At 41.3% G+C, this 21,042-nt stretch overlaps 1 protein-coding gene across 2 annotated transcripts in view; it reads right to left on the bottom strand.

Moving 5' to 3' along the window:
- The window catches only part of SNX9 (sorting nexin 9), a 63,668-nt gene extending 43,837 nt beyond the window's left edge, over positions 1-19,831 (bottom strand). Inside the window, exons 1-2 of one of the 2 annotated variants that reach the window (XM_080389089.1) lie at positions 19,343-19,831; positions 137-223 (exon numbers count right to left, since the gene is read on the bottom strand). In XM_080389089.1, coding sequence (XP_080245215.1) covers positions 137-223; positions 19,343-19,354 — 99 coding nt within the window. In that variant the 5' untranslated portion in view covers positions 19,355-19,831. The remainder of the gene's footprint in view (positions 1-136; positions 224-19,342) is intronic. The other variant, XM_080389088.1, reaches the window with a different exon arrangement.
- Between the last annotated feature and the right edge of the window lie 1,211 nt (positions 19,832-21,042).

Genomic DNA, 21,042 nt, shown 5'->3' with positions numbered 1-21,042 from the left:
ATTTAGTTTATTTGCTCATTCTTCAGGGGAGGCTAGACAGGGCTTTCAGATGTCACCTAGCACCTTTTTTCTTCCATCTGCTAGAAGTAGGCCAGGAAAGTGCACTGAAGCCTTGATTCCATCTCAGTTTTCTTACCGGGTTGGTAATTACGATGATCTCCCCTTCACTGACGGTCAGCTCATTGTTTCCAGGCTCAGCAGCAAAATCATACATAACACGAGCCTGCATGTGAAAGAGAATACAGCAGTGAGCCTTCCAGCTTACTTAGAAGATTTCATAAAGGAAGTATCAGCATAACTTACTCTTAAGTAGCAGAAATAGCAAGTGGGGTAGGGCTGGACGTGCAAAGAGCAACTCAGCATGTGGGAAGCTAACATTTCCTAAATTTGAACTCCAATATGAACATTCACACAAACTTTACAAGATAAAAGCCTCCTGTGGAGCTTGTTAGGGATGATCACTATTTTCCAGGAGGATTCACAGCTTAAGACTGGCTGTTCTGTGCCACATCCAGAACTATCTGTACAACTTTATCCAGGGAAATAAGGAAACAATTCTAACTTTAGCAAACAATCCAATTAGTATTTTTTTTCTACAAGACATATTCCAACTCCAATTCAGGTAAAGGCAACTGTTTCATAAAGCAAGCAATTCAGAAAAAGAAAAAAGCAATTGCAGATACAAGTAACCACTGCTGCACAAAAGAAAGTAATATGTAAACTCATGGTTTCAGACTCTTTGTATAAAAGAGGAACTATGCAAATGCGCAGACGGTGAGAGTAGGCCTGCTAGGTATTGGCACAAAGAGGGAAGGAAAAACCATGCTCATTTTTAGGTGTTTAAACACACAAAGGTTTTGCTGTGTATTGATTCTGCTACTACACTACATAAAGAAACGTTATAATTTGAAACACTGACAAAGTTGTCTAATATTTAAAGAACAATTCTGCTTCTTTATATAAAGAATTGTGACATGGCCTAAGATTGTAAACCCAAACACCTTTTAATTGTCTTCTATCACATTCCTTTCCAATCTAAAAGTAGAGAAAGGTCTCAGGAATTACAAAGGGACTATTTTCTCACAAACTGTGGAAATGGATGCAGAGACAAACCAAGATATTTTCCCTTTGACGCTCAAAGGGAGAATGAGAATCAAAGTTTTAGTTTTCCATTTGAACTAGCATATTGGATGAACTTTAAACCTGACCACAATAAGTCATTTATCTATGGTTCTCTTCCCCAAAAAAAGAAAATTAATCACACTAGTAGCACTTATAAAAGATAAAAGCCTTATTATTTACACCTCAAGTCTTTATGTTAGCCAAGTGCCCCAAAAGTAATTAATACATTATTTCATCTGATTGATGCCAATGCTCAAGTATCAAAGAGCAGCAAAAGGGAAAGCTAGACTACAGGTCAGGAAAGGCAAACAGAAGTAGTACAGATTTTAACAGACAGTACTGGCAGTTATAGCAAAAACATCAACACTCAATATAGATTACATCATAGGCCTTATTTCTCCAGCTCATACAGGATTAAGAGCAGCAGAAAGTTTACTTCAGGAAACACCAATTTCCCTAGCACATCTTGAAAGAGGCAGGGCTACGGTATCATCTTCACCAGTAAGACTATGCTTTAGTCACCTCAGCTCATACAGAAGTGGGCTTTGTTCCTGCAGATTAAAAAACTAAATCCAAGAAAAACAATTTTATATTTTTGTTACTGATAACATCACTGTGTACAGCAACAAGGTTCTTCTTGTACTTGGAGATCAAGGGGAAGAAAAAAAAACAAACCACCAAAACCATAAAGATGACAGTGAAATCATTTTTGTTGAAAGCAAGTTATGTGAAAGGAAATACAAAACAACCAGAAGACAGATATTAACCAACAAGCCTTGTCTGTCTCAAAATTGCAGGTTATGATCCCCACCTAGATATCCCTTCTTCTGACATAAAACTAGAAAAAACACAACTTCCCACAGCCACATTTTAATTTCATTAATATCATGTGGAAATACATCTAGCTTGTCAAGAAATACTTTACTTCATTGTAATAAAAAAGGAGCTGAGAAAAACCACCTATGTTGTATTTCAGTTGACAAAGCTAATCCTGAACCATATGCACAACAAATCACTTTTTCTCCACTAGAAAAGTCAACACTGCAGAAAACCATGTGTCCCGAGTACTCTGAAAGCTTCCTTGCATGAAAACTCTTCTCTTAGAACTGACACTTTCAGCACTTCAGACTATGCCATGCAAAAAATCAAGATCAAGAGGAAGAAATAGTTTTCAATAACAACACTGACTGCTTTCCTACCAGCAGTAAATCAGGCCTCCATGCAAATATAAGAACAAGCTGTCTCACTTTCCTCAAAAAGTAAACCGAAGAGAATCATCATGCTTTTTGAAATACAAGAACATTTTAGATAGGGTTGTAAAAAGCACCACCCTCCAGGCCTCTCCCCTCAGCAGTAGTAGATGAGGGCGCTGAACATGTCCTTTTTACAGCAGGTTACCGATACTTACCCAGTTCTGCAGGTCATTTCAACAACACTCAAATGCTAGGCATCTGAACCATGGGAGAAGCAACTTGCCTAACCGGGGAGTCTTCTTCAGATAGTACACCATAGTATTAGGTTCTTGCCTTTATTCACAGCAGTGATGAGAGTTCACCAGAGCAAGAAAAGATTTTACCAGCCTTCAGGAAAACTGGCAAAACATCCCACAGTAACGACTGGATTGGAAAGGTAAGATATATTTGCATCTAATAAGAGAACAGATGCAAATACTAGGTTCTCCAGATGTAGCAGGGAAACAAAGTTACTCAGAAAAATCTGGAAGTATTCAGCTTGTAGGGAAGGAAAGACCGCGATATACACAGAAGTTAATTGTTACTGGGTCAAAGTCTGCCTATTCACCTGCTCTAGATGTCAGTTTCAAAAGTTGCTAAAAAAACCCAAAAGGTAGAAGAGGGAGAAAAAATTACAACCCAACCCAGTAATTTTTGCCCTACTACAGTTTAAGAAATTGGCAATAAAAGAAGAGATTTGCAGTATTACAGAAATGGTTTATTACAAAGTATTAAGCATTTGGGGCACATCTGTAACCTGATCCATACACTGACATCTCAAATACATTTCACGGATTTTTTTCCTGGTACTCACCATTTCACTTGCCCTTCTGGGCTCATTCATCTAGTTTGGGAATTAAGTCCCTCAGAACTCCTGGCAAGTAAGCTTTAATGCTACCCCCTCCTACTGTTGAAATCCAACTGGAAAAAAAGCATAAACTCAACCAATTCCAATGCATGCGATGACTAAATGTTTTCCCTCAATTTATTAAGTGTATTGTTACCAATGGAAAACCCTCTAGCCTTTCCTTGGGCAGAGGCATCAGCTCCAACTCTAAATTTTTGACAATCAATTCCAAAATGCTATGAAAGGGAAAACAGTTTGGTTTTGCAATAACCTTTTTCCTCCTTACTGGCCACAAATATTACACCCAAGTAGCAGTTATGGGTTAGTTAGATCTTTGCCACTTATGCAAACTAGTATATGGACATGGAGAGAAGAAAGCATTTAACAAGAAAAGAATTTTAGTTCCTGGGCCCTGCAATACATTTATTGACTATTAGGTCTAAGTTATGGACATTTTGAACATCTATACAATGAGAATGTCTGACAAATTCCAGACAGCACAGACTGAACACCACAAAGGCAACCTCTTCAAAACACTGGTTTAAAAACAAACAAACAAGATTCATTACAATAACTGTTATGATCAGAAGTAAATATGAAGCACATGTAAAAGGATCAAGCAATCCAAGCACAACAGGAACTTCAGAGACTGAAACGTGTCATTAGTGGAATAAAGGCCATTGCTTCATTTACAGAATACTGCAAACATGCAAAATAAGTAAGAATTTTTAATCAATCTGTTATCTATTAGAACATTAGTTTCTTTTACTGGCTGCATATATTTCTTCCCCTGCCCTGCCCGGCCCCCCACACCCCCACAAGAAACAATTGATTCTGGATTCTGAGACTGTTTTTTCAGATCCTTTGAGAAAAAGGTCTGCTAACCTAAAGAGGTTAACCGGATTTCACTGACCAGAAAGCAGACCTGTTCGTTGTACTGTACACCTACTGCCTCCCTTTGCTGAGGTGGCAGTGGAGCTTCCCACACTTCCACTGGGAGTTCATAACATCCTGACGTTCATCTCATGCTCCCCGTGTCAGAAAAAGGCCAGCATGGATTAAGCAGAACCCTGGCACAACATATGCCAAGGAGAAAAAGGCTCTCTGATTCCCAGCATCTCTGCAGCTCTAGAGTATATTGCAGATTCTCTGGAACGCGAGGGAGCCAGCAGTTTTCTCTGCAAGTTGGGGACAAGGGGAACCCAGTAAGAATTCATCCTTCTTAAATGAGAATGAGCTTTCCAGCAATATGGGTATAGACATTTGATGGTAATAAGGAGAAAACAACGTAAAGCAGTAATTCTCAGTGTTACATCAGCATTCTTTGAAGCTGGTTCTACCCGTTGTAGTTACACACCTGGACTGCAGTTTCCCAATTTACATATTTACTGACTTATTACAGTGTGAAGCCTCTCAAATAGAAATTTCAAGCATCGCAATCAATCACTATTACTATCTTTTTAGAATGACAATCATAATTGTGCCTAAGCATATTAAACTACAAAAGATTCTTCACATTGAAAAGCAGTACCTTGATTAGCAAAAAGTATTATTCCTCTGCAGACCTAGGGCAGGATTAACTCAGAAATAAGTAATGGAGAAAAGCTAAGTACCTTCCCCCCACTTCCCAAAATAGGAAAACAAAGAGAAAAAATAGCCAAGATCATTTGCAATTTATTTCTGCAAGCAGACATAAGATTGTGCAACTACACCTGTCAGTGTGTCAAAACTCTTAGCACAAATTAAGTGGGAAGGAAGGTGGCTAGCAGAAGTCTTTAAAATAAAATTCCAATGAAGGATTACATTATTAATGCACTAAGTTACTAAAAGAATATTCAGGATCTCCACCACATCCTGATGGACTGGGTCTTCTGTATTTCCCCCCAGAATCTTGAAAGAAGCAACAAAGCAACAGAAGCACCTATTTATCTTAAAAATATTTATGCCTTTTCTAAGACGTTTCACTCAAAAGATGCTAGGTTCAGATGGAAAAGGAACTTACCCCAATGTATGACAATCCTGATGTGCACAGGCACACACTTGCCTGCATTACCGTTCACCCGTGGCAGCCTAGCTCTTTCATGGAGAAGTAGGACAGCAGAAAACACCGTGCATGCCTCACTAGCCATTGCATACAAACAGCTAACGCACATCAGTTGCGCTCACAGCAGCTTTTATAATAGCTTCCCTGTCTAAACCTCTGTTGATAGGAATGATTAAAAACCCACAGAGTGATTACTGTTTTTTGTTTAAGTTCACACTTCTGAAGCAAAATTTTGCTGTAATGCTGGACTTCCTGATGTGAAATTGCTGTGTTACAATGAAAGCATGCTTTAGAGCATTATAATTGGAGAAGCCACTGAAAAATTCTATGCACCTTTGAAAATTATTTCCCTACGGACAGAACTTCATTGTACTAGAAAAAACTCTTTTGTTATGCCATAAATTCTCCCATTTCAGCCATGTGTTAAAGTTTAGGAAACTCGTCCCACTACTGCTTCTATTGGACAGCTGGCAGTGGCAGATAGTACAAAGGAAATATCCATAGAAGGTTTATATCATGAAATTCCTGTAAATAAACGCACACCTTCCTTTTAGTAGTTGGTGCTTCAGCAGTTCAGTGCTTCCGCCATCCAGCATGCTCTTTTCAAGGAACAGGGATTCACAGGTTTAATTTGCTTGGTGCCACTGCCTCAAAGACAACTGCTACATCACAGCAGCAACGGTGGCAACACCTTCCAGGTTCACACTTCGCCTCCCATTTCCTGTCTTTCTGTCAGTGGTAGCAGCTCCCAGATGCACAGAAAGAGGACCAAATTCCATATTTCCGTTTTGGAAAGTAAATGGGGCAGATAAGTCTTCTCAGAGGAACCTGCATCCCACTGCAGAAGTGGAAACTATAACTGGGGAAGCCTGGTAAAACGTCTTAAAAAAAAAATATGTTAAACATTAGCATCAGCTTTTGTTGTTGTTGAGGTAGGACTCTTCCTCACAAGTCAAGTCCTTAAATTTTAAATAGCTTTGACAGTAAGCAGACTTGAACTTTTCTTCTAGGACAGCAGTTTAAGCTTTTAGCTGGAATGAACAACAAAGGGCTTTTAGTCACCTCAAGTAACTCCAGTAACATTTCTGTTATGAATAAACTTCAGAAAAGTTTGCTGTAAAAACTGCAGTTAGTACAAATATGCTTCAGTAGATCTAACAATAAGCCTTTGAAACCAGCTGCTTGTGAAACACTGATAAGCAATATGTTGATCACACCTGGAAGCATAGAACAGTAAAATGCATTTCTGTCTTCCCAGACTTTGTTGTATTCATTCTTTACAAGTTTTTTGGATGTGGGTTTGGTTTTGTTAGCTTGGTTACATTTTTGAGGGAAGCTTTTTAGTTTGGTTGTTTGGTTGTTTTTTTTTTCCAGAATTGATTTTCCCACCAATAGTGCTTTCAGAAATAAAATATTAATTCTAAAAGGAAGTTCTAATAGAGTAAAATAGAAATAGCATACCCGGGATGCAGAGTGGGATCCCAGGATTAACAAAATTAAGGAAGCAGGAAGAAAATAAAGACAAAAGCCTAGCTGCAAATAAATCTGTTCAGAAATTGGCAGAATATTCTGATCACATTCAGAAGTTCAAATAAAGTGTTTAATCTAAAAGGTGGTAATACTCTGCAAACAAAAGACAATTAACCTGAGATTATTTTTGCATTTTCTGTTCTGTACTGTTTCATCTTTCACAGCTTTGCTCTGTGATTACTGTAATATTGTTCTTGAGGTAGTTTACTGCTTAGAACAACTGTAAGACATCTGACAAGACATCAGCTGATGTCAGCACTAAACCCCTAGCTGTCTTCACTGCGTCAGTGAAGCTACAGAAACAAGGTAGGGTAGGCAAGGCTCTAAATGACAGTTTAACCACTGTTTCATTTCACTGTTCACAGACTTCTTAAGTCACCATGTTTTAATCAGTACATCTTTGAAAAAAAACTCTCAGCAAGTCAAAACACACATTAAATCCCACTGCGGATATTACTATGGGTACTGAATGAAATTTAGAACTACTGTCCAAAGAGCTTAGAAAAACAGTAACAGAAGTACTTCAGAAATACAGGCAGGAGTTCCCCACCTCTTTCCTACCTCAGAGCACTGAGGACACTCCAACAGTGGCTATGTAAAAGATAGGATTTAACCTTTCCCCCACCCTTAATCCTCAAACCAGAGCTTGTCCAAAAGCCAGTACGTACTCCAATACTGAAGAGATTTTCACTGCAGCAGTTGCAATGTCTGGAGCTATGATTTGGCAAAAAAATTCTCTTCATTTTAGTCCCTCTACCACAACTGTATCAGACTACTAGGCAACGTACACCTGGATACTCTATGCAGAAATCCAAGTGTCTCTTTAAATGCCTATGGCACTCAGCGTGGAAAGACAGCTACCTTCTGTCCTGCCTCCCACAGAAGCCTTACCTTAGGAATTGAGGAGATTATACACTATTGTTGTAATTGCCAGTTAAAGCGATGAAGATTTACTACAAAGAAGAAAAGACCCCAATGCTTATCTTCTTAAACTAGCACAGAGCAAATGGTAAAAATATATATTTCTTGTACAGTGCTAGACATCATTGTATGTGCTCAACAACTTCTGCCTAGAAAAAAAAAACTTGAAGAACTAGCCTGAAGAAACTGAACCATCCCTTCAAATTAGTTTTATACTACGATGTTACTAAACAGTAAGTAAAAATTAAAATTATCTTGTTTAATAAAAACTTCCGTTTAGTATTACATTTCTTGTCTAACACAATTATTTTTTTGCTTTCAACAATATCAGAATTAAAACAAACTCATCCAAAAAATGAAACCAAGTTCAGTCAAGAAGTGGAGTTCTTGACAGAGAGGTCACTACATTCAGATATCATTACTCCAAGTTCCCTCACCAGCTGTAACTAACTGCTGGATCCTCACATTACTCTACAAATTAACATTAAAAATGTGTCTCTTGACCTGCTGGCTCACTTTCTTCTGAACAATTTTTCAACTCTAAAGTATGTTCAGTAGCCTGCAGCTAGTCATTTGACGTCAGCACCAATGACTATAAGCACATTAGAAGCAAATTAAATATAGATAAAAAGCTAAGAAACAAGGACTTACATTGTTTCTTCCTGCTAATAAAACATTCTTGCAGACAGCAGATGCAGAACAGGGAGCATCTCTTTGGCCTCAGAAGCTGCATGTGCCTACAATACTTCAGGCAGGTACTTAATTAAGTATTCACAGTGTATCAAAAGTCCTACCTCATACCACAAGATAATTAACAAGGCATGAAGAGTTTCCAAAAAGCACAAAACAGTTTGAAGCATTTATAGGGTAAGGGACAGTACTGCAATACTCTATTCCCACCAACATGCATGGGTCTTAAACCACTGGTACTTTCACAATTAGAATAAAGGTGTAATAAGCTTACCTTGAAACTATTTCTGTCATGATTTTGTGTAAGAAAGAAGTGACTAGGTAAGTTTTCAAGTGTTACAAAAGGCTTGGAAACATTTTCTCTAGTAATAAAGACAATGACTTACTAGCCGTTTCAGGAACTCAGGCTTTCCTCAGTGAGGACAGATTAGCTCTTCAGATCTACCACACAGGACTTCACCATCTGGCTGAAAATAGGCCCTTTTTTTTTTTTTTTTTTTTTTTTTTTGTCAGGAAAGAAGACCTGAACTCTGTTCAGGCTAGTTCAGCTGGCCAGTTACATATCTTATTTTTGATTTGCAGAACATCAGCTTCTTTACAGCTGTCTACCTGTAAGCAAACATCAGCACACCCCAAAGCCCATTGAAACACACTCCTGGCCAGCATTACAGGCAACACACAAAGAACTTGCATTCAAGCGGATTCCCTCACATCAGCAGGCCCCTTGTTCAGCTAAAGCATCGAGAACTAAAAGTTACTGATGCAGTATGAGGACTAAAATTGTTATAAGACTAAGATCTCTTAAGTGTTAGAATGTAACAGGTTTTACTTAAGGTATAAAAACAAATTATAGCTTCTTTCCATGCAGTTACAAATCAGGTGAGCAGATAACCACTGCCACAGAACATAAAAAAACCCAAAGAGAAACCTTGATATTTTCCAGATTTAAAATACTGCTTAAGAATTTCAAGGTCTGTGGATTATCTATAAGTAGCTCAGCAGTTTTAAGAAGTAGCATTCAAATTCTAATACTTTCAAAAGAACCATCATACACTATTAAAAGAGGTGCCCAATTAACTTTTGTGTTCATACCAATTCATTTATGAAGCACTGTCAAACCAAGAAACAAAATCCCCATGCACCCAAGCAATACAAAAGCAAGGGAAATTCAGTTGCAGAAATACATGCCAGACACCCACACGATTTAGAAATATTTCCAAATACCAATTCAAATAGCCCTGTGAATCACATCTGTCTGAGCTTTCAGTTGGGTCAAGCACTTGAAATCTTTTTTTGTTGTTTTTCAAAACATAACTTATAAACCAGTTATCAGTTATTAACAATGTACTGCAAAACTTCTAACCATGAGTGAGGAGCTCCAATGCTATCAGAAGACCTTCTTCAGAATCAATTTACTGCACTGCTCCAAGTGCTCAGAGTTCCCCATATTTTCCTTTCCAAATACAAACCTCTTCCAGGTCCCCAAATAGACTGGGGACTAAACAATTCCAAATTAGCAAAGATTAATTCCAGTTACACCAGGACACACAACTGCAGCAAGTACAGCATGGGTTTGTATTTATGGATGCCAGGCAGGATGCATTTATCTCAAGCATGATTAAAATCTCTGCCGAGATTAATCATTACTGGCTCTGAAATCAAACTGCAACACTTGCAACTGTTTGCTGAACCAGTATTTAACTGTGTGTTTCAGTAGTCTGCCGTGCCAAGTCCCCTGATGTTTGCCTGAAACTTTAGGGCAATCAGTACTGCACCCTCCCAGTCCTGCCCCCAAAGAACAAAGTCAGCAAGAAGCGAATGTTTCAGGAAAAGCCTGCAGCATTCACCATAGAACCGCCACATTGTGATCTACTCATTAGGACAGCTTTTAGTCAGACAATAGTGCTGCCTCTACGAGAGCAGAGATTGGAAAAAACCAAACAGTAATTATCCCAATTAACTGGAGAGGCACAAAGTTTCGCTAAGGTTATCTAATAAATTTCAAGCCTTTTCAGGTTTGCCACACTACTACATGTTGTGCATTTCAACATGCTGCACAGGCCAGTCTAGAAGCAAATGAAGCACTACCAAAGCCAACTACCTACACATTAAAATTATGCTACTTCAAATAACACTTGACCTGTAAAATACAGAATGGAATAGTTGTACCACTTTGAAGCCCCAAACACTGGTAATATTAATAGGAAAACAAGTGCTTAATAGCATGTTAACTGAAGACAGCTGGGAAAATCTAAAATGCAGCAGAACAAATCCTCAACACTGAATTCTGCTGATTTCTCTGTTACTTGAGTAACCAGCATTAACCAATATAGTAATGCTTTGGGATCTCAGCCCTTTTATAAACACTACTTTATGAAAGCCCAGTAACCGAACCATTCCTAAGTTTAGTTTTATTTTGTGAAGACAAGTGAGGAAACTATTATACTAACATAGATGTATTACCATTTAATCAGATAAAGCTTCTTTACTATAAAAACAGGCAAAGTTCATGTTTTATGGGTTCTAATGTACCCAAGCCTACAGCTATTTTAGAGTTCTTCTGTCAACAGCGTAGACAAGTACAACACCCTGTAAAGTTACAAACTGGGCACATTAAACAGTACCTCAAATAAGCAAAGCTCACTCACTTGGACCTGGCCAGAGAATACCCAGCACTTGAATGGACATTAGTCACCTACAATTTAATGCAATGTGCACACTAGCATTATTGCCCTATCCCACTTTAAGTAAAAAGATCAATAAACAAACACCTGGACAGAAGAATTAAAAAAAAAAAAAGAAAGAGATAATGAATGACAGAACTAGATTAAGTCATAAAACATTTAAAGTCTCTCCTTTACAAATCTGCATCTTCCATTATCTAGGAATTGATTTAAATGGGACACCACACAAACTTTTCTCGTACCAGCACCCTTTACAGTGACAGAAAGCATGAAAGAAATCAGGAAGTTTGAATTTCTACTTCCTTAGAAATTACTAGAAAATTTGGCAGCTTGACAGAATGCAACAGAGCTGTTGATACAATAATTACAATTCAACAAGCATACACAAACTTCCAAGAATATAGTTTATTTATTTGCAGCAAGGAAGATGCTTAATTTTGTACTCCATAAGCAACCATTTTCAGAAGACAAACACAGGGCTATTAAGGGAGGAAATTACAGTACTGGTGAAAGAACTGTGCTGTAACTAGGTAAGCACTAATTACATTATATTATCATGTGTTATTGCAATATTCAATTACTGAATTAAATCTTAAACACCCCAACCCCCCACCCCAAGAATTAATGCAGTGGAGGAAATCAAATATTTAAGCTTAATTCTCAGATCTGATGAAGTTGTAGGACAAAATGAAGTGCCTTATCAGTCATGACTTTACGGCTGCAGAAAGCTGAGTTGTACAGGCTCTCCAGGGAGTCCCAGGATTTAAACTGGAAATAGCGGGAACAATACATGTAATAGCCTTATATCAATAGTCTTTCTTTTGGAAACCACCCATATAATCATTGCAAAGAAAAAGAAATCCTCGTACGGAAGAAGCTATCCTAAGAGGATTTTTATAGTTGTTCTTGAAAATCAGCCATGTTGTTGTATCAGCCAGGAAAATAAACACTTTGCTTGAATTCATTTAGAATCAAGAGAACAACTTATTTTTGCTCTGAACATTGAGAACTGCAGTCTCAGAAGGCTAGGAAAAGCCAAGCAAGTCCAAAACCTACTGTGTATAAACAAAGACACCATATGAATACACAAAATAAAAGCACAACAGTTCCCTTGCCAAGGAGGAGCAGATGGCAACTCAGAGCAGAAGTCAGGAATAAAACAATAAGTCATAAGAAAACACCCATCAACCAGTTGTACACCAGTCCCACTTTCTACAAGAGTAGGGCTGAGTGATTTCACCTGGGCAAGTCCCGCTTGCAGAAACCCCAGGTCAGGCATGGCTGCCCATCCCCAGAAGCAGCTGTTCTGCCTGGACTCCCAAGGGACCCCTGTCAAGCTGCACTGCCTACCTTCCTACCACCTCCTCCTCCTTCCAGCCACCTATTTTGCACATTGGAAACCCCTCCTGTACAGCAGTTTCCTTTAAGGGGCAGGACCCAGTCAAAGAGTTGCTCTAAAATACAGGATGATGTGCAGAGTTTCTACTGACAAAAAAAAAAAAAAAAAAAGATTGTTCACATACAGTCACTGGTTTGACTTTATCCGGCACACTTATTACGAGCACACACCCTCTTACTAGCAGTGCCCAGGATGGTTCACGTGCCCTTCATACCATGCTATGTCCCAAATGTGCCCTTGCAACTACACAACAGCTGGATCAGCTTGTGTATAAGGCAGCTCCCTACAAGAAGAGTTGTCCCTTGTGCCCTTCTCCTCTTACTGTGGGTCTCACAGAGGGCTATCTGTCAAAGTTAAATGATTCTGGTATTAATTGCCCTCACCACCACCATCTTTTTTTTAATGGGGGTTACTTACCCACACAAAGCTCAGAGAAAGGCTGCTTTGGAAAAAACATTGAGGCTCAGAGTTTAAGTTAAATTTTCCAGTAAGTAATACACATATTTTCTTCTCTTGAGTAGCATTTATATTTTTCTCATTGGACTACTACAAGACTGCTTTGTTTTTTTGAACTTTGTGTTACTTGGGAAGCTCCTTTCCAATCCTAAATTGCTGAGAAAGCAGTAATACAACTAAAGAAAGCAAAAGCACAAGCTCTGATTTTTGCCCCCTCAGAGAAGTATAAAGTTAATTTGAATGATCTTGTAATTGTGAAACATGCTTTGAATTAAACAGGTTTAGCTTTAAATGCTGAACATCGCAATAGTTATTTACTTTAAATAATTCCAGTTATCTAAATGTTGATCTGTCCTACTGCCCTGCTGCTTGAAAAAAAAATCACTCCCACTATTTTACACATTTTGTAATGTTTTGCAAGACTGCTTCCAACACCATCAATGTTGCAATTGCTTGTAAATTTAATACAGGAGGGAACCTGTATATTTACAACAAAGTTCTCACACCATTTTTCCTTTTGTAACCTCTGTAAACTCTGAAATTTACCAAATCTCCCAATCAAATAAGGAGGATTTTATAAACAAAAGAAAGTGTGGATATTCAACAATTCATGAGCTTTTTCAAAACCTGAAAATCAGAGGTTCTAAAAGAGGAAAAGGAAAACCTTGAAAAAAATGGAATTAAGTCAATATTGTGTGTTGGGGTGGTTTTGGGGTTTTTTTTGGTCTTTTTTTTTTGTTTGTTTGTTTTTTTACAAAGACACAGTTAACTGGAAAGACTTCTTGCAGAAATAATACCAATACATGGAGAAATTCTACCACAGTGAAAATCTGAATCACGGAATCTATATAACCAGATGAAGCTTATAACATCTGATACCAGACTTCCTTCTGTTTAGCTACTGTAATCATGTTTTGAAATGACAACCTTTGGTAATGAGTCTCAGATGACTCAATGCCTAGGTGCTTAAAATAACTTTGAAAAACTGAGTCAGAGGAATCATTAGCCAACCATAGCATCATATAGAATCTCACCAGCTCTCCAGCTTCCCAGCATAGAAATGAGAAGCCTTGCACTAGCAACTGCTGCAATAACCCACTTACCACTGAACTTTTAAAAGATCATAAGGTCAGACAAAGACAAAAAGCTGAAACCCTGTATCTTCATAAAATAAGACTGTATCAGTTCTTGTGCTCACCCTAACATCCTGCTCCATCAATAGGTCAGGAATCTGTGGTAAATTTGTGTTACCAAATAGTTTCACCTTCTTTAGTCATCTTGTTGCCCTATAAAAAAACAAAACCAACTAACCAAACCAAAATAATCAAAGTCATCCTAGGAAATATCTTCACATCTACTTATTTACAGCTTAAAAAAAAAAAACCAACAACTTTTCATATAATTAAGACCATAAAAATAAAAGTTATTACTTCACCTAATTAATTTTGTTCCATCACATCCTACATATATAAATCAACCATGATGTCCTTCTTTGTATTACATCTTGCTTTGCTGAATTTAAATAATGGAACATACTGAATGATCTGCATAGTACAGGTTCATCCTACCTCACAGATGTATTAAGATTTATTAACTGAATATTCTCTTAGGATGAGATTTCCCAGTAAAGTCTACTTTGAAAGTTACGGTAATACAGAAGGCAGACTTGCAGAACACAAAGTTTGGGTATTTTGGAGGATTTAGCACAGAGGGATGCTTCACCTCGCAGCTGCAAATCAGAACAAAGAATTATCTCTGCCTGATTCGTAATGCAAACATACAAACAGCTTTGTGATGGCACAAAGGAAAGTATGAGACTTCTTTGGGGAGTCTTATACTAGTAACAGCAATAGAGAACCAAACAGAAAGATGAAAGGAAGGATACGCACTTAAGAAAAATTATTTTAAGTCTAATGTGTTGGGTTTTCCTACCTAAAATTTTCATACATAACCAACCATCTTCCCTTACCACAATTACAAGAACCATGCTGAATTCAACTATACCCGGTTAGTGACATTCACAAGAGATATTCCAACATGATTAGATGGACAACAAAGTCTTGAACAACACTTCCATGTTTTAGAAGTATTGCTAAGCTATACCTTCTTTTTAAGAACAGAATATTCAGTCTAAGCTTTCATCTCAAGGGACTTCTTCCCACACAAAAGGGCCCAGTCCTACAAACAGAACCAAATAAATGAATTCTTAAAGTAGATAAACCATTGAACAATCAAGAACATGGTGGTAGAACTCAGTTGCCCCTAAAGTAACAAAGAAAAAATCTGTTGCTATTGACACGAAGAGGGGCCTAACCTCATTAAACTTATCAGTACCTTGCTTGTAATATACCCAGCTTGTAAAAGTAATGTCATCAACTTCAACAGTGTTACTCCTATAAACTTTCAACTTAAATTAAAACCCCCACCACACCTTAGAGGCACACATTCGGAAGAACAGTCTTGACCATCACCATGGACATAACCTATCACCTTCTCTTAATATCATTACCTCCTCCTTAAGTTAGGACTTCAAAATGGCAAAACATCAGCCTTTTCAAAAAAAGGACTTGCCTACATTTAAAAAAAATAAATAACTCTAAAAATAGACTAAGGTAGGGAGCACATTATTTAAAAGCCAGCATATCACTTCCTGGCATTTCTAGCTCTCCCTATTTATCTCAACTCAAAAACAAAAGGAAGGGCATGAGTAAAGCCGGGACTTGGCAAACTCTAGTGGGTAAAGAAAGGCAACAGAAGTCAAGAAGGAACGTATAGAGGAATGAGAATCATCTGTGGCTTTTGCAAGCAACTATCACTGAAACACATTCACAGTATTGTATTTTCTTAGTGACTAAGTGTTTAATTTTTTAAGCTTTACTCTTTTAGGCTCAGGCACTTTTTGCCTTCTTTTGTAATGCAGTTAAAAACATGGAATTAGTAAGCTCAGCTGTTTCTGAAGGAAGCATCCAAAATAAAACATCTAGCTTAACGTACCAGTTCTTAAACACAGATATGAAATTGCCTACATCTGAAGTCAGGTTCAGTTCAATTACTGTAAAACTTTGCAGGTTAATATATCCTAAACAATCCTGTTGTTGTTGGTTTTATTTTTTTCCCCCATTTGCTTCAGTTTTTAGAGCATATGACCTTGAGCAAGCCTGTAGGGAATCACAAAATCCACTGCCAAATTACAGAAAGGATCTAGCCAACCAAAGAACTGCCACCAGAAGTCTCAGATCCTCCATTTCCCTTTTATATTTCCACCCTTCACCATGAAGGTCAGTCTCCCCCTCCCACCTTTGGCACACCACTCAACCTTTCGCACCAGCTCTGAGCAAACTAGGGAGGTACAGTAGCTGCAAGAACTGGAGAAAATGGCCCCACTGCAGTTAATCTTTTGCTATTTCAGCAACCTACAGTAGCTCAAAGACAGGCCTGGCAAGTGTTAGAATCAGCTGCTGGGATGTACAAACAACGCAGGATGGAGAGCAAGGAAGGAGAAGGAGCAATGGTGACTGCTAGCTCTGCTCACAGCATGGTCAGACAGAGCCTCCACAGAGCACTTACAGCCTACAGCCACCCCTCACCTCTTTCAACAAAAGACTTCCTACCAAGTTGCCAGTTAACAAATACTCTAGGAAAGCATAGGTAAAGGCCTTTTTGCAAGAAGGTGGTAGTCCTTTCCTCTAAAAGTTTTTATTATTTCAATTTAGAAGGCCAGTGAGTTGAATGGTACAGACAAGAGCCAGCATATTACATGACTGTAGACCACCTCTTCATACTGGAAAACCCTAGGAGCTTAATTGCTGTGGTTCACCAAAGTGGGAGGCAAGAAAATTGGCCAGGGTTTACAAGCTAGCTGCTGAAGAAAGAAATACCCGTTCCCCCCCCCCCCCCCCCCAGTAACCTAACACTCTGATAAAAGCACTTGTAAATCTTGTAGACAAAAGGATAAAACTGAAAAGAGAAGCTGGTCAAATTTAGATTAAAAATAAAGACACACCAACCAGGAAGACAGTTGATGGGTTAAAAAAAAAAAAAAAAAAAAAGAGAGAGAGATAGGCAGACTGAACTTTCCATCACTGAAAGCATTCAAATCAAGACCGAGTTTTCACTCGGCCCTCCTTGGAAAACATATTCTAATTTAAACAGCAAGTTATTCATGTGCCCATGCAGCACAGGCCAGGCCTGACCGTCAGTTGCCCCTACCAGCTACACACCATTAAAGTTTGAGAAATTCACACCGCACATGCCTAATTATAGTGTAGTTTTGTTAACATTTGTTCACATACAATACAAATATTCTTTGCGTATTCCTTTTAAAAGCAGGCTATCTTGGAAGGAACACAAGCAGAAGGTGAGAAGTTTATTTACAATTTAAAAAAAACAAAATTTACTTTCCAAGTGTAATGGCAACTGGTTAGTTGGCCAAGCTCCTAAAATCTGTTTCTTGAGCCAGTTACTCCCTTACACTGTTAAAAAAAAAAAATAAATAAAAAAATCTTTACTATAGCTGACGTGCACAAGTTTAACAAATTAAAACGCAAAATGGGGCCGTTCCCAGAGAGGGACATATCTCCTGGGTCAAGCTCACAGAAGATAAAGTAAGCTTCTCTTGGTTATCAGCATATGAAAATAATAACAATAAAGTATCAAGTCTTTACTGGCTATCACTTCTCAATTTTAACCTTCAAGTTAAAGTAAATCACCATAACTTGCAATGCGTAGAATGAAAAGAACTTACACCACCTGATTTCAAGCCAGTCCTGGTTAGGACTGTTAGAACTTATGCACCCTTCAGCCTGAGACCATGACTCAAAACAAATTATTTCAAGAACAGTAAAGTGAAAGTTTCCAAATATATGAATAAAATGGCTTCATCCGTTCAGCACAGAACACGGGATCCCATGAGGATCCTGCACCTCAAAATGAGGACAGAAACAGTAAACTGTTACCTGCTTGGCATACTCTGTATTATGTAGTAAAGGCATACACAGAAGTAATTTTTTCTTGCTACTTACTAATATGTAATCAACCTATTGTGATACACGCATCCCACAAACCATTGGAAAGCACCAGTATTAAAACAGAGTCCATCAACAATATTCCAAAACCTCAACAGAACGTAAATTTCACTGTATTAATACTTCTTAAACCGCCTAAGTAATTTTGAAGCCTAAATCCAACTTCTCTGTGCTTCTGAAAAAGTTTACTAAGAGCGACCATCAACTTACATGGCTACAGACACAGCAACTTATACATTAAATTTGATACATTCAAGATGCAGAACTGCTTCAGTCCTGAGAAGCACAGCACAGCCAGCGTCACCAGACGAGAGCTGCCCCAGCAGAAGGAAGCTTTCAAACTGCTGGCCAAGGTTATGGAATCAGGTGACTCAAAGTATTACTTCGAATACCAAAAAAGACTTCTGTCATATTTGGGCAGCTTACAGATAACATTTACTGGTGGACGTCAACTCACACCTACAGAAGCAGCCATGCTTTCATCAGCCGATATAGTAAATAAATATTGTTAATTTAGAAAGAGACCAGTTTCCGACAGGACACGCTAATTTTGACTGTTGTGTTAATAGCAGATACTGTTGAAGAACTGAACAAAGTAATTTCACTTCCTGGTTTTCGGGTTCGGTTGGTTTTTTTTCCAGTAAAATCAGACCCTACCATTAGCAGGTAGCACGCCACGGCCCCGGGCTCCCACAGGGACACGGCACGCCCGTCCCCTGGGTGCCACTCACGGGGGTCAGCGGGAGCGGCCCCCCCAGGACGGGGCGGCCGGGGGCGTGCGGCGGCCGGGACCCCGGTCCCCAGCGCCGCGGGGCAGCCGGGACGCCCGTCCCGTGGCAGGGCCCGCCGGCGGCCGAGGCCTCTCCCCAGCACCGCCGCGCTCCGCCGGCCAGCGCCGCTTCGCGGGGCACGGGGGGCGCGGGCAGGGACGCCCGGGCTGCGGGAGCGGCAGCCCTCGGCCTCCGGCGGCTTTTCGGCCCCAGAGTCGCTCCGGGCGAGCCGCGGGGCGGCAGGGCAGAAATAAAGCAGAGAACAACTTTCCCCTCCTCCGGCGCTGGCGCTGCCCCGCCGAGCCCTCGGCGCCGCTCGGAAGGGCCGGGCGGCGGCGGCGAGGCCCGAGCGCAGCGCGGCGGGCGGCCCCCTCCTCCCCTCCCTCCTTCCCTCCCTCCCGCGGCCGGCGGCGAGGGGCAAGCCCCAGGGAGGGGACTGGATCCCCCGACCCCCAAAACGCTGCCCGTCCTCCGCGGGGCTTCCCTCCCTCCTGCCCGCCACCGAGAGGGGGCTGCTGCCCGCCGAGCCCCTCCGCGGGGCCTGTTCGGCGACCGGGGGCTCGGCGCAGGGGGCGCCCCGGAGCCGCCTCACGACCCCCCGGGCCGCACCGGGGGCCGCTCACCTTGGTGGCCATGGCGCTGCCGGTGCGGGCTGGGCTGCCGGTGTCCCCTCCCGCCGCGGGCCGCGGCTGCTCGGTCGGCGTGTCAGGCCCGCCCGCCGCCGCTGGGCCGCGCAGGCGGCTCCTCCTCAGCGTCCCCCAGTCGCCGCTGCCGCCTGGGGGCCGTTGGGCGGCTCAGCAGGCAGCCCCGGCGCTGGGCAGGCGGGGGCTGATGTAGCCGCACGGCCGTGCCCCCTCCCCACACACCCTGCACGCCCCCGCCGCGGCCGCCCCTTCCCTCGGCTCGGCTCGGCACGGCACCCGGCGGCGGTGGCGGGGCTGTTTGTCCCCAGCCTCTCCGTCAGGGCCGGGGGGAGGGACCCGCGGCGCGGCGGGGAGCCCCGGGGGAGCGGCCCCGGTCGGTGCCCGGGGTGCGGGCAGGGGCCGGTGCGCTCCCGCGGCCGCCGGGCTGGGACCGCCCCCCCGCCCCAGCCCCGGCGCCTTCCGCGGCCTCGCTCGGTACCAGCGCCTGCCGACAAGTTCCCGCTGGCGTGGGAGCAAGGGCCCGCGGGACGCGGGGTGCCCCTCGGCTGCTTTAGAACGGGAATCTGGACGCCAGCGTGTGGCGAGGAAGGCAGCTCTTCTGGCCAGGCCCCTCTGCGGCTGTCGCATGTGCCATGTCCCCGACCCCTTTCAGCCGGGCCGTTACGACCACCAGGGAGCCGGTCAGGGTGGGTACGTTCCTGTTGGGTGCTCTACGGCCGCCTCATAAAAACTAACTGTGACCCCAACCGATTAACTTCAGACCCACGCATTTCCAGCCTGCAGGAGGGACCTGATGGGAGGCTAAAACAAAAGGGATGGAAAAACCCAGTGGCAGGGGTAGTGCAAGGTACTGCACCATCCAAAAAGTGCAGCTTCTCGTCTACGTATGTAGACTTGGCTGGCTTGGAATCGGGAGGTGTTTCCATTCTGTAGAAGTAAATACACAGTGTAACCACCAGGGCTGCCAAGGAGAGCCCTAAGAGGCAGGTGGGCTGTTGGGAAGCTGCATAATTCTTTACATCTGCATTTCCTTGTCCATAGAAATCACAGGTTTCTCTTCTGCTATTGGTATAGTTTCTCAGTGAGACAGCTTTGTTAAAAGAGAAAAATATGTTCACAGTTCTTTTAAGCTGGAAAGAATTTTCCAGCTGGGACCAGTGACATAGTTTCTATGGAGAGTGAGGATGAGGAATGAGGAAGAAGCTGGCTGTTAAGGCACCACCATTTTTAGAGTGATTGAACTGATGAACTTCAGAAGTTTTCAAATGTCTACTGCAGTTTTAAAATGTTTCAGAATCCAATTAAATGCAATGTTCCCAACTTTTTATTCTTTATAAAAGCAGTAGCTAAAGGAAAATCTCTGTGTGTGGCCCACAACTGACCTTTTACAACACCACTGTTATGCTGAGGTATTGTATTAAGGATCAGTTTTGCCATGTGGGTCCCTCCTAGGCTGGTATTTCATCCACTATAGCAGCAAAACCCTGCGAAGCTGCCTTTGTCTCTGTACTAAGGGACCCCGTTCTTCCACCTTCTTGCCAACAGTCTTTCCAACATTGTATGGTTTGACCTGCTCATCCAATGAGCGTCTTATAAAAAGGATAGAGGTGTGAAGTTAAGAGACCCAGCATTGCCTTGTTTAGCGATCCCCAACTGATAGGTGTGTGACGCAAGCTTTA

Source organism: Falco punctatus, assembly GCF_963210335.1.
Source record: "Falco punctatus genome assembly, chromosome: 5".
NCBI classification, from domain to species: Eukaryota; Metazoa; Chordata; class Aves; order Falconiformes; family Falconidae; genus Falco; species Falco punctatus.
Note: the sequence above shows the minus strand (reverse complement) of the source record. Positions and strands in the feature narration are given on the sequence as shown.